General features: G+C 39.4%; 1 protein-coding gene across 1 annotated transcript in view; it reads left to right on the plus strand.

Annotated features, from left to right (window-relative positions):
- Positions 1–14,727, plus strand: part of LOC122790056 (calpain small subunit 1-like) — a 317,834-nt gene that overhangs the window by 221,146 nt on the left and 81,961 nt on the right. Inside the window, exon 5 of the mRNA XM_044057654.1 lies at positions 11,670–11,727. Within this exon, the coding sequence (XP_043913589.1) occupies positions 11,670–11,727 (58 nt within the window). The remainder of the gene's footprint in view (positions 1–11,669; positions 11,728–14,727) is intronic.

Here is a 14,727-nt window from a genome sequence, read left to right on the forward strand (position 1 = left end):
GCCCAGATGGCTTCACTTTTTCACACTTCAGGCAACTTAACTGCAGAGAGAGAGACACACAATATTTACTGAATCAAAGACACACAGTATTTACTGATTCAAAGCTTAAATAAGTGCAGAGAAAAGTATACTTAAATCAGATTGTGTCCAGTTGATATATGCAGACAAGTCTCAGTAGCCAGCAACTCCGATGTAAAATGATTACTAGAAATGTAGCCAACACAGATTTTAATGCTAGCAGAAACCTCCAAGCTAACTAACACTAACAAAGGAATTTCAAAGCAGTCTAACAACTTTCAATGAGCCCAGATGGCTACACTTTTTCACACTTCAGGCAACTTAACTGCAGAGAGACAGAGACAGAATATTTACTGAATCAAAGACACACAATATTTACTGACTCAAATCTTAAATAAGTGCAGAGAAAAGTATACTTAAATCAGCTTGTGTCCAGTTGATATATGCAGACAAGTCTCAGTAGCCAGCAACTCCAATTTAAAATGATTACTAGAAATGTAACCAACACAGATTTTAATGCTAGCAGAAACCCCAAGCTAACTAACACTAACAAAGGAATTTCAAAGCAGTCTAACAACTTTCAGTGAGCCCAGATGGCTACACTTTTTCAAACTTCAGGCAACTTAACTGCAGAGAGACAGAGACACAATATTTACTGAATCAAAGACACACAGTATTTACTGACTCAAATCTTAAATAAGTGCAGAGAAAAGTATACTTAAATCAGCTTGTGTCCAGTTGATATATGCAGACAAGTCTCAGTAGCCAGCAACTCTGATTTAAAATGATTACTAGAAATGTAACCGACACAGATTTTAATGCTAGCAGAAACACCCAAGCTAACACTAACAGTTGAATTTCAAAGCAGCCTAACAACTTTCAATGAGCCCAGATGGCTACACTTTTTCACGCTTCAGGTAACTTAACTGAAGACAGAGACCCGATATTTACTGAATCAAAGACACACAATATTTACTGACTCAAATCTTAAATAAGTGCAGAGAAAAGTATACTTAAATCAGCTTGTGTCCAGTTGATATATGCAGACAAGTCTCTGTAGCCAGCAAATCCAATGTAAAATGATTACTCGAAATGTAACCAACACAGATTTTAATGCTAGCAGAAACCCCAACCTAACTAACACTAACAAAGGAATTTCAAAGCAGTCTAACAACTTTCAATGAGCCCAGATGGCTACACATTTTCACACTTCAGGCAATTTAACTGCAGAGAGACAGAGACACAATATTTACTGAATCAAAGACAGACAATATTTATTGACTCAAATCTTAAATAAGTGGAGAGAAAAGTATACTTTAATCAGCTTGTGTCCAGTTGATATATGCAGACTAATCTAAGTAGCCAGCGAGTCTGATTAAAATGATTACAAGCAATGTTACCAACACAGATTTTAATAAGTGCAGAGAAAAGTATACTTAAATCAGCTTGTGTCCAGTTGATAAATGCAGACAAGTCTCTGTAGCCAGCAACTCCGATTTAAAATGATTACTAGAAATGTAACCAACACTGCGGTTGTGGTGCTGCGGTAGCATTGTCACCTCACAGTTAGATGTTGCCCATTCGATTCTCAGAGCATCTTCTGTGTTGCGACATGTGTGAATGGGCATTCCTTCGTTGAAGGTTGTGCGTTAGGCCCAGAAAGCCAGCTCGTAAAAATCTACTGCCAATAATTAATGGACCAGAGTTCTGCTGTGGCGCCCTCTAACCGTAAAAAGCCGAAAAACACAAACAAACAAACAAACTAGAAATGTAATCAACACAGATTTTAATGCTAGCAGAAACCCCCAAGCTAACTAACACCAACAAAGGAATTTTAAAGCAGTCTACCAAATTTCAGTGAGCCCAGATGGCTACACCTTTTCACACTTCAGGCAACGTAACTGCAGAGAGACTGAGACACAATATTTACTGAATCAAAGATACAAAGTATTTACTAACTCAAATCTTAAATATGTGCCGAGAAAAGTATAGAAAAGTATACTTAAATCAGCTTGTGTCCAGTTGATATATGCAGACAAGTCTCAGTAGCCAGCAACTCCAATTTAAAATGATTACTAGAAATGTAACCAACACAGATTTTAATGATATTTACTGAATCAAAAGTATCCTTAAATCAGCTTGTGTCCATTTGATATATGCAGACAAGTCTCAGTAGCCAGCAACTCATATTTAAAATGATTATTAGAAATGTAACCAACACAGATTTCAATGCTATCAGAAACCTCCAAGCTAACTAACACTAACAAAGGAATTTCAAAGCAGTCTAACAACTTTCAATGAGCCCAGATGGCTACACTTTTTCGCACTTCAGGCAACTTAACTGCAGAGAGACAGAGGCACAATATTTACTAAATCAAAGACACACAATATTTACTGACTCAAATCTTAAATAAGCAAGCTGATGAAACTATAGGAGAAATCTGGGGTCTTCTACCTGAAATACAGCTAGAGGAATGCTTGTTGAAATTACATATCAGGAAGCTTGAGAATTGTTCATAAGAAATAATAGAAATATCCAGGAAAACTAAAGTACTAGAACATAATATATTATAACATCTGGAGTGAAGGACAGACTAAGACCTTATTGAGCACTAGAGTCATAGAAAGAACTGTAATAGGAGAAATTTAAAGAGTACTTAGGCTAGGTGTGATAGAGAAATCACAAATTGAGGGGAGCTACCCAATAGTACAGTTTCCAAAGTCTGCTGGAATGTATCAAATTTCAGAATGACTTTAGAAAACTAAATAGCATTTCATAGTTTAATAGTTATCACATGCACAGAACTGAAGGGTTGATAAAAAAATAAGGAAGGCCAGAGACAGATGCTTGTTGGCACTTGACTTGATGAAGGAACACTGGCATATACAACTTGGTCTATGTTCAGCCATTGAATGGAACTTCCACTGAATGGCTGAACATCGAACCTTACCCATCGAACGCTCATTCAGCGAACATTTATTTCATCGATGGGGAAAGTAACTAGTTGACTAGCATTTCCCCATCTGCCCTTTTCCCCATTGTAGTGCAGTTTTGGAGTTGATATATATAGTTGGGGGTGGGGGGAAGCCCCCCACCTGGGTGAGTTTGAAATACTGCAGTGGGGCACATGGGGAAGTTGTGGCCATCAAGTTACTTTCTCCTTGATGAAATGGTCATTCACTGAATGAACTTTCGATAACTAGGGTTCAATGTTAAGCTGTTCAATGGAAGTTCCATTCAATGGCTAAACATAGACCCTATACTACCTACCCCCTCTGCCAAAGAAAAAACAGCTTATGTAACCCTGATGATCACACAGTCTTAACCATCTGACCGGTATGGAGTGCCAGCCATGTTTTGGAGACTGATGGACAAAATACTGAAACCTCACTCATGATACATTGGGGCATACTGGATCATGTGGGCATTCAAAGGACTGAGATTCTCACTTACCTAAAATACAGATTATATTACAATCCAAAAGACAGGCAGGTTTGATTGTAATTTCTAAGAAAAATAAACTGGGTTTGGTAGTAGATAAGTATTCGGGCTACCTTGTAGGAAGACTAGTGGTAAGACCACATTTAGGAAGACAAAGGCTATAAAAACTAACCTGTACTACAGATAAAGAGTTTCCTTGAGCTAGCTGTGTATTATGTGAAGTTAGTGCCTAATTTTGTAACTGTTTACAAACCCTTTGACAGATCTCGCAAGGGGATAAGCACCCACCTGAAATGTTGACAGTCATAACTCCAAGTGCCAACAGATTTACAAAAAAAAAAAACCCATAAAAAAGTAAGACTGTAAATGCAGGAGAAAAGTGAGTCTTGAACATATCTTTCTCCTTTACACTTGTTTGTGTGCTGGGGGGGCAAGGACCATTGCGAACACGTGCATACATGCACACGTGCGCATGCACACACACACACACACACACACACACACACACACACACACACACACACACACACACATACACGCACACGCACACACACACACAATGTGGGAGCAAGCCCTACCAGTATATATATACCAACTGCGAGATTGCCATCCATCCATCCATCCATCCATCCATTCATCCATCCATCAATCCATCCGTCCATCTGTCCATTCATCCATCCATAACCTCTTTTTCCCCACTTTTGCACATGGGGTCAGGGTGTCACTTCAACAGTGGCAATCATTTAGAACCAAGTTTTACACTGCCAGATGGCTCTAAGATCACCATACCTCTGAGAAAAAGGAGTATTACAAGAAATTGGTATACAGAAGTCCATTTTTTCAGACATTCAGTCTGTATTAATTTTCAGATGGTTAACTTCTAATCTTATCAGAGATCATCAGAGATATGTTTGGGGGAAGTGCTATCCTAAGAAATTCAAGATGAGGTGCTTGTAATATGGTATATTAGTAGGAAGCTGTTGAAAGATGTGGTCTAGCTATAAAATGGGCTTTCTAAACTTTGAAGTACTATTTGTTAAGTCCTTCAATTTGGTAACAGATCATGCCACTTTGCAGTGGTAAAGTTAGCAAACTGATCACAATTTCAAGTTGTGCTGGCTACCAATATCTCTCCATCTCTTTTAATATACAGTATTGTAAAGGCCTGGCCTTGCCAACAGAAATGCTGATGGGTTACTCAGGGCTGACAACATATCATTGTGAGTTTCAAAAACCTTTTTTTAGGTGTCATGAGAGGGTAGTTGTAACATTCTGGTTATGTGAAACATGTATGTGCCTTTAAATGTGTACTCAGAATGTATACTACAGTACACAGTATGGGATTTTTCTGATAACAATAAGATAGCTTACAGGGAGCTAGTGGCCAGTTGCTGCTGCAGATATAGAGGCAGCTGCAAAGAAGAAACACAAAGTTAGTTCCTAATGTGGAGGATCATCTGAAGGAAGGAAGGAGGGAAGGAAGACCAGTATCTGAAGGAACATCTGGAAATGCGAAGTGTGACAGCCGGGTCAGGGCTAACCTGTGGAGTGTAATCTCTGGGGAATACCATGGTGAGGTACTTGCTTTCAGTGATGAAACCTGAACCCAGGAAAGGCCTGCAGACTTGGACTTTCCTATGTACTACAAGACAGGCTTAATCCCAGAGGGGATGTGTGGAATGGACAGGTAATATTTTGGTTTGATTTTGGTGAATAATCCTATGCTTTATATGTGCTAGCTCCAGTGTCTTTTAGAATTTACATTACTAAAATATGTAAAGGAATAAAAACTGCAATTGGTGAACATGACTTGAGTCTATTGCTACATGCAGGTGTCCCACTGCTACATGCAGTACCACATGAAAATTACGTTTTTTAAGATAGACAGAGTGCTAGCACTGTACATTTCCATAGTAAGCTGTCCAGCTATTCACATAGTTTTCTGTACATTGATTTTGAAAAAACATATTCAAGAAAAGTACAATTTAACAATGAGTGAATGAAAGTCTTCTAGAACTGAAGTCCTTCTTCAAAAACAGTGGCAAAGCAATAGGTGTGTGGTTTGTCAAGGGCATAATAAGTCAGCATTAGTGATGATGGGCTTTAAAGATCCATGCTGGCTGCTTTTAGGGAAAATGTTATCCGTATGAGACTGCTGCATCAGCAAGTACATAGGTTCATAGGTTCATACTAGACTATCTGCCCTGGGGCAATTATAAGCCTAGCCCGATTCTGTATGGCGTACGCCACCCCTTGATTATACATACTGTTTTTTTTTTTTACTTTACTGTGCCTCTGTCTGTCTAATAGTGAGAGGAGGTAATCCCTATGACAAACCTCCCCCATCCCCTATCATCGAGATTCCTTTTGAAGAGAGAGAGGTGCTCTGCATGAACTGGCTGAATATTCCATTCCAGAGGAAAGGAGCTGAGGTTATATCTGTGTCCCTCCCTCGCAAGTTCTATTTTATTTCTGTGAGTTCAAGTCCCCCCCTTCAAGTCCTCGAAAGGATTTAGATAGACTGGATTTAGATTGTCTGGAGGTTCTGGATCCACATAATTTGACATATGTTCACATAGATCGCCAGGTAGGAGTATGTCAAAGTAGTATGCATGGCAGTTTTAGCTGTACAACATATGGCATTGCATTTGAGATTCTGATCCTCTTGGTGAGATACTTTTTGGTGAGATTAATTTGGGTAGGTGTTGGAGTAGGGTAGTGTAAAAAGGGGTATTGTATCTAAGGAGTGGGCCTGGATGGGGCTGAATAAGGGGCTTGATCTAGATGTGATACCCCTCTCTTGATCTAGATGTGAAACCTTTATGTATGAGGTCTTTCATGAGGTGGGCTATGTAGAAGGTTTTTCTAACCACTTTGGCAATGTGAGTTTCCTAAGGAGAGATAACTTTCTCTGTACTTAATCCCCAGGTCCACTTAATTGGTGTTGTGGGGCATTGTGTTTTTGTTGGTGGTATTACTGTTTTTTTGCCTTTTTATGACTATACATTTTTTTGGCATTTTTTTACAGTCCTATCTGGCTTGGCACCAGTTTGCAGATTATCTAGCTGCTTGGGCAGTCGCCTATAGGCTACCTTGGGTGCCTGGACGTTGCCTGTACGTTTGCCTGTACCTTGGAAAAGTATATATCGAATAAGAGAACCCCTCTCCACTTGTGACGTCATGCCCTCATCAGAACGGTCCTGTCTCTCTCTCTCTGGGTTCTCTCTCTGTGTGTGTAGCTTTTTTTTGGCTTGAGTGATAGTTTATCTTGGATGCCCGAGTATTAGGCTGATTAGGGCTTTGTTGAAGATGCCATAGGGCTGTGTTGTGTCAAATCCCCTGCCAGCCAGGTTGGGGTTGTGTGGTGACTACAACTCTTTTCAAATGGCTTTGGTGACTGTTCTAAGAAGTCTGGGCAAAGTTGTTTATCTGTAGGATCTAGTCCTCTTAGCCTTATAGTACTCTCTAGTATCTAGTAGCGCCTCCCAGATGTGTCTTTTCATGTCAGCTCCATGATCCTCCTCATAGCCTTGCAGACTAAGCTAGTAGGCTTGCTGGGGCTGTTAGTTTCCGGTCTGTGAGGCTGCTCACCTTTGTGGAGTGGGACCACTGTTGCTGTCACGCCATTCTGTGGGCATAGTCATGCTTGTGGCTGAGGAATTGGTAGGATTTTTTGGATTGGATTGGAAGCTCCTCTTGGAGTTCATGTAGGGCGCAACCATGGGATGCCAGCTGGTCCCATGGTTGGAGGGCAGCCTGCCTTGGAGGGCAGCACTCACCTGAGGGGGATGTTTGGGAGGCAGGGATGGTGGTGGGGTTATACACGCTCTTTGTGTGGGGTGGTGGGCCTTTTTGCACTGAACCTGTCTTTTGCACTGATGGTGATGTCTGTGGGTTCAAGTGTATTTTTGTGTCTTTGAAGTCTTATCCAGAACAAGTCTGGGGTTTGCATCAGGTTCTTAGCCTTATGATTTTCTTTTATAGTTGGCCTTGGATGATTTGATGGCTATTTTTCTCTTTCTATTGCCTTCTTTTTTTTTTTTTGGATCATAATTTTTTTGCTTTAGTACTGATCAGTAGCTCTTTCTCTTAGATTTCCCCTTAGCTATGGAGTATTTTTGGGATTCTTGGGTCTACACTTTGTTTTGGACCTTGGGATTAGAAGGGGATTTGCTTTTTGGGTGGCAATGCAGGTTTATGCCTTCCTGAGTTTGGGAGCAGGGTATAGATATATTCCTGGGTTGCGGGAAGGATTCTGGTTCCCTTTGGGGCCTTGAAGGTTCTGCCGGGAGGCCAGGATTCCACTGGAGTCTTGTATGGGAGGGGTCTTTTGTTCTGTTTTTTTGTGGATCTGGTGGGGGGGATGGTCGGTGGCGAGGGAACAGTGAAGTTGGGGAGGGGTGGGACCTTTATGTGGAGATCATCAGGTTGAGATGATAGTCCCAATGAGGGATATGTTGATAGTGATTTGATTATAGAGTCTTGTGGTTGATGTAGGAGATTTTTATTTGTCATGTACATCCCTCTTTCCAGAGTGGGTCAATGATTGGGTTTTAGGTCACTTCAATATAATGTGCCCAGAAGAGTGGGAATGTTGTTTAAGTTTTGTGAGTCGCAGTGGGATAATGAGAGATCTTCATGTCGTCCAATCGCTTTTATAGTCTGAAATCCGGTCTTCAAGACTTGGTGTGCATCGGGAAGTGGTCTCTTGGAAAGCGGCAATGGGATGCTACTGGACATGTGGCATAATGCCACTCTGTGGAAACTCCTCCCCTTGGTGGTAATGGTACTATTGGGTGCTCTAAACTCGTCCTCCTTTGTATGGAAAACTATATGAGTTGGGGCCGAATATAAATGAAAAAAAGCTGTTTCTGGTAATGCTGGGACATCGGTTTGGCCAAGAAGAGGTAGTTCTCCTGTATCCATACTGCTGTCAGACATATCAGCTGGCGCCTGAACCCAGCTTTTCTCTTTCCTTTGTGAGGTCTAGTTGCTCTGGCCTTACTTTTCTTCTTTATTGCTGAAGTGGTCTTAAAGAGTTAATTATATAAATTGTATTCTACAGGGTGAATAGCTTAGTATAAGTAAGATGGGAGTATTGGGAGCCCTGACTCCTACAACAAAATGTTTTTTACTGTATTGTGGAATCAGAATTTCATTAGGGAATTCTGATTTTGTAGTATTTGCTTTTCTAAAGGATAACATAGTGCTGTGTGCTTTGACCAGTCATACTACATTTACTTAATGTTTTTGATGAGATCATAACATGGCTCTGATGACAGATCAGATACAGACTGCTTGAATACAGAACAACTGGGTAATGCATATGATTATGGATACTTGTCCAAAGATAAGATAAAATTAAAGACCAAACTGCATTATGCTGACTATAGAGGCAGAAACTGATGGGTCTGCATCTAAAAACATAGCAACGATCAATTTTATACATCTAGTTATTGCCAAATAATAAGTTTATTAAACATATAAATATTTCAGGTACACCAATCACTTGGTCATACAAGAACTGTGAGATTACATTTTAATGGCAAGTCTTCACCATGTACCAGATCCTGTTACATGTCGAAGATTTTTCAGTTAAAATTATTTCTTGGTCATCTGCTGCAGACACCAGTGTATTTCACCCAGAAATCTGTTTTCACAGTGTTGGTTGAGACCAGATTTTAAAATAACTTCATACATTTATTGAAGACTTATTGGTTTTGAAAACATTTAGATTGCAGTTACAGAATACTGCAGGTACTTAGCATATTTACAGTTTATTCTGCTGTAATGCATATAACTGTGTTTCATTCCCTACATCTGAAAGGTGCAGACAGTGGAGTTATCTTCACTCCAGCTGTGATAATGTTTAATGTGTAGAGTTGACTTTAGCCATAGTCATTGCAAATTACAATGTAAGATGCATACTGCCAAACACTATAGATGCTGTGGCAATTTATTAGTTATGTAGGAGCACAGCAGTGGTGTCAGACTACAGTTTCTCAATAGGAGCCTGAGAATACTTTTTTCAGAATCTGCATCGATGGAAGGTAATGGAATCAGCATTGTTTTCAAACCCCAGACTTTTATCTGTAGGAAGAAAGCTTCCAACACGCCCTACGCAAGAGCAAGACAAAGCTTCCTACACCCTGAATCAATACAGTGTCACATGGAGAAACACTGTCTTCTGTGTTCCCTGACTTGGGGAAAAGCTGGTTTTGGCCAAGTGCAGTTTTTGTATTCATTTCATCATGGCTGCATGGTCTGGATACTTGTAGCCAATAATCTTGTATCATCTTTAAATGATAGTGACTGAGACTTGTAGTGCTGACTTATCATTTCAACACAGATAGGTACTTACCTTGGCTGCATGGCCTGGATACTTGTAGCCAATAATCTTGTATCATCTTTAAATGATAGTGACTGAGACTTGTAGTGCTGACTTATCATTTCAACCCAGATAGGTACTTACCTTTCTAGATATCAAAATTGTGAGGCTGTCAGCTCAACCAGTAATCACATCTAACTATAGTAAACCACAGCTTCTGGCAACACAATGTTACTCAAAAGCCTGCTTGTTACGGGGTGCATTATTTATTTATTTATTTATTTTACATTTGTTTATTGGGAAAGTCTGACTGGGCAGAGCCTATTTTCAGTGGAGGCCCAGGGAGAAAAGCTCCACAAAAAGTGACCGTACATACAACATTAGTAAGAGTAAATACAGCATGACAAACAATATATACAACATAAGTTACAGTAGATACAGCAAATTTAACAGTAATAGAACATCAGATATGGAACTTAACTTAGTGATATTATTAACATACAACCTATGAGTGTTAATTTACATTTGTAAAGGGAAAATAATTCTAGATTTATGACACAGTTAAGAATAAAAAGAAAAAAAAGAAAAATCATAATACGTATAAGATCATTGTCCAAGCGACAGGCCGAATAATTAATTGAGAGTGTACCTATGATAACAGGATATATGATACATATACTCTAGCTGTGATGAAGGAACATATACTCTGCTTTTTACTAGTTTGCTAAGTAACATCAACACACTTATTCAGCACTGGGCCTTTTTTCACTAGAAGTTATTCTTTCAAAACACTTTTTTAAATCAGGCCAGTTTGAAAACCATCTATAAAAATACAACAGATTCCTACTCTGAAACTGCCAAAATAGCAGAAAGGTTAATACTTGATATTACCTTTTCACCAAGTTATAACAGCCTTGGATATAGCTGTAATAAGTAGCACAAGGTATGGGAGATGCATTAAATTTAGACAAAGGCCATTTCAGATCTACCGATTACAGTTTTGAACATCTGAGGTAGAATGCTCACCATCTTTTAAGAGAAGATGGTAATATTGTTTATTAGTGTCTGATGCTAATCATTAGCGGACCGGAGTTCCGCTGTGGCGACCCCTAACCAGGAAAAGCCGAAAGACACAAACAAACAAAGTGTCTGATGCTGAAGCTTCGTAGGAATGTTTTTCTGAATGTTTGGAAAATAAGTTGGATAGGTAGTATAGAGAGAATACACTTTAGTTGTAGATTAAGATTAAGTTATATACATATTATTAAAGGAAAGAAATTAAAACTGATGTTTTATCCCAGACTATGTTTTAAATGAGGAAAGCAAGTCAGTCCTTCTGCTTGTGGATTCCATACACAGGCAGTCATGCAGTCACAATCATAGAAAGTAATGTTGCATATAGAAGTTAAAAATAATTTGCTTCTTCTTGACAGCAGGGATTTTAAATCCAAAGAAGTATTCTTGGGATATATAAGGAATACTACATTTACTGATGCAAGATTTCAACACTTGTTAAAGATCCAGTATTTGTACCAGTATTATTAGCACTTCAGAAATAACAGAAATGTAAATCTCACATGTGAAGAACTTTTGCACTAGAACTGTGCCATATACAATCTACTGTTATCGTCATATTTCAGTCTGGGCTATATGACACAAATTATCACTGTTTAGTCTACTATTATAGTGACACACATGCACTATCACATACAATTGAGCAAACTGCTATGTTGTTGTGCATTGTTGCCCAATGGTAGTCTGGGAAGTTTTTGCAAACAAATGGGATCCAGAGTTTAGGTATTGCCTGAAGACACTGGCGAAGGAAATAGGATGTTAAGTGCAAAATATTTGACCTTAAAATCTTTTGTCATTTTCTAACAGGATATGGAAGTTAGTCCTAAAGAACTTATGACAATTCTTAACAGAGTGATGCAAAAATGTAAGTAGCATATTTCATTCACAATTAATTCACAATGTTATGCACCAAAAATACACTGTGTAGTTTCTTTGTTATAATGCCTTGCCTGAATTATATATTTTATTACACTGCTCATCCTGCTCAGAGGAGACTTCATCAAAATATAGAAAAGAGATTGGAACACAGTAGAAAAGGGCTACATAAAGTGTCCATTTTCAAAAAAAAAAAAAAAAAAAGAATGTGTATGGTTCTACAACTATCTGTGGAATGTATGAATACAGTGCCACCTGGTGTCAGAGCAGTGTAACGATTTCTGAAAACATATTGTGTAATGTAAAAGCCTACTCTTATACTAATGCAAAGGTGGTGACAGTAAATCAGCAGGTAAAATATTCAGATGACCAACATTTTATCTCTTTGCTAAAATCAACATTCTCTGCCAGTCACTATAAAAGGCATTGACATGACAAAACTCATTAGACCTTGGTGACTGGAAATCAGTTTTGGTTTTGAGTTTTCCTTAGTCACCATGGACATCCTCAAAAATCTAATTGTCCTTGTTGTGAATGGCTTCGGCCATTATTTCACACAATTCCATCTTACTTCTACATTCCTTTACTGTCATTTCTTTTTATGGTACTGTTTCACATAATTGGCATGTCTATTCCATTATAAGGTAAATCCACGTATGTATTATATTCTGAGTTCATGTCTTTATACCGATCAAGATACCTCTTCAAAAGAGGAACAGGTAGTTTTCAGAGTATCTAAATGGCTGGTATAATAATTTTTAATGCAGGCACTATTAGCAAGACAGAAGAGCATAATTTAATTGTGGGCAGAACTGTGTTGATTTTGATAGTGTTTAAGATGCACAAATTTTGTAAGTGGTCTGTGGTTGGAAGAACTTCTTTTTCTTGTTGCATTAGCACTGTTGCCTGATGGTGCTTGGTCCTCCAGTTTGTTTCCTGTTTTTTTTCTGCCTCTTGTATTAAAGATGCATATACTCCCCTGTGTACCATTGAGTTTTGTACATTCTTACTGTCTGTTTCACTTTCTTCTTCGAATCAGATGTGTGCTATAGTAGAAATCTTCCAAATTGTCCTTGAGTGTTTACAACATGTTTCAATGAGTGTGTGTGTGTGTGTGTGTGTGTGTGTGTGTGTGTGTGTGTGTGTGTGTGTGTGTGTGTGTGTGTGTGTGTGTGTGTGTGTGTGTGTGTGTGCACATTTGTGTAAGTGCTTGGGTGTATGTGTGTTTATGTGAACACATTTAAGTGCACACCTGAGATAGACTGCCATTCTATTCATGGTTAGTTTCTCTGCCTTGTGCCCACTGCTGGGATAGGCTGCAGCATCCTTTGTGTCCCTAAGATGAGAAAAATAGGTGCTGGAGAATAAATGAGGAATATGAAATTATTTGCTTTTGTAGTTTGTGTGTCACATTTTTCCAGTAAATGAAGACAAAACATCTGTCATCACAGTTAGAAAGTACATAATTATCTGCAGTAGAGATCACGTTTACTATTCTTCTTACCTTAAGGTCATAACGTAGGACTTCCTCAGTATGTAAATGATGCCCAGTAAGGCACTACTTCCAGGTTCAGGTCTGCTTCAGACACCAGCACATCCATTATTTGGGCGGCGCAGTGGTGCAGTGGTTAACGCTGTCACCTCACAGCAAGAGGTTCTCTGGTTCAATTCTTGGCTGGGGTGCCTTCTGTGTGGAGTTTGCATGTTCTCCCTGTGTTCACGTGGGTTTCCTCTGGATACTCTGGTTTCCTCCCACATTCTAAAAACATGCTTCTGGAGCATTTCTCCCCAGGCCTCCGCTGAAAACAGGATCTGTGGAACCTAGTCGGACTTTCCCGGTCAACAAATGTAAAATAAATAAATAAAAAGTATGGGCTCAGAGAATAGTGTTGTGGTTTACATCTTTCTGAAGATACTTTTCTCCATGGCATCTGGAAGTTCTTCCAGACAATGGCTTTAGGTCTTTATAAAAGCTTTAATGCCCTTTGTGATCACTGCTTCACAGATGACAATTTGTTCTTCAATTTCTATCAATGCAGTAAATGGAGCTTATACTGCATCTTCCTCTGCTGCTGCCAAGACCTGGCAGAGGAACACAGAAATGCATGGATGCACACATGCACACGCACACACACACACACACACACACACACACACACACACACACACACACACACACACACACACACACACACACACAGATGCACACATGCACGCACACACACATATGCAGACACCAAAGTTACCTGGAAAGAATTTATTTTTCCTCTCACTTGCATTATATCCCTCAAGCTCATACCACACTCTCTGTTTAGGGACATATCTCCATCCCACCTCATCTCTAGATAAAAATATTTTGGTCCTGTCTTTCCCTTACCATCTTGATGAGCCTGTTTTTAGCCTTCTTTTACAATTTCATATATGTCCATTCATTGCTTCCAGAGCTGTGTACTCCATGCATCTCCTAAAAAGTCATATTAAATGGACATAAATACTTCAGAGTCCCTCAATCATCCTAGCCTCTTTGCCATCCTTTTGTGCTGTACTGAGTAATCAAAAGACACACCCCGGGATTCATGAAGCTTGCGCCAGGCGCAGGCGTAGCGTAGGCGGTATAGCACCAAATATGGCCGTCGAGCGATTCAGGTACGATCTAATTCCATGTGCACTACCGGCGTATGCCAGAACTGCGCAGCCCTCGGCGTAGGTATGCTAATCACCCCATGTGCAGTGCTACACCATGCAAATTAAGGTATACAGCGATTCATGAAGTGGTGCAGGCGTAGTGTAAGTCCACGGAAATGTAAAACAAAAAACACGGTTTACATTTTCCCAAACAGAACATCGGAGCTATGGAAGCGGCCCAGACTCATGTATTACAAAGTCAACATATGCCAATGGCTAAATACACAGCTAGTGGCATAAGAAAAGATGCACAACACCTAAAAAACAACATTTAATGTCATGTCCACAGTAACGCAAAGTACAA

This window comes from Protopterus annectens, chromosome 1.part0 (assembly GCF_019279795.1).
Source record: "Protopterus annectens isolate FY-2018-M chromosome 1.part0, PAN1.0, whole genome shotgun sequence".
NCBI lineage: Eukaryota > Metazoa > Chordata > Ceratodontiformes > Protopteridae > Protopterus > Protopterus annectens.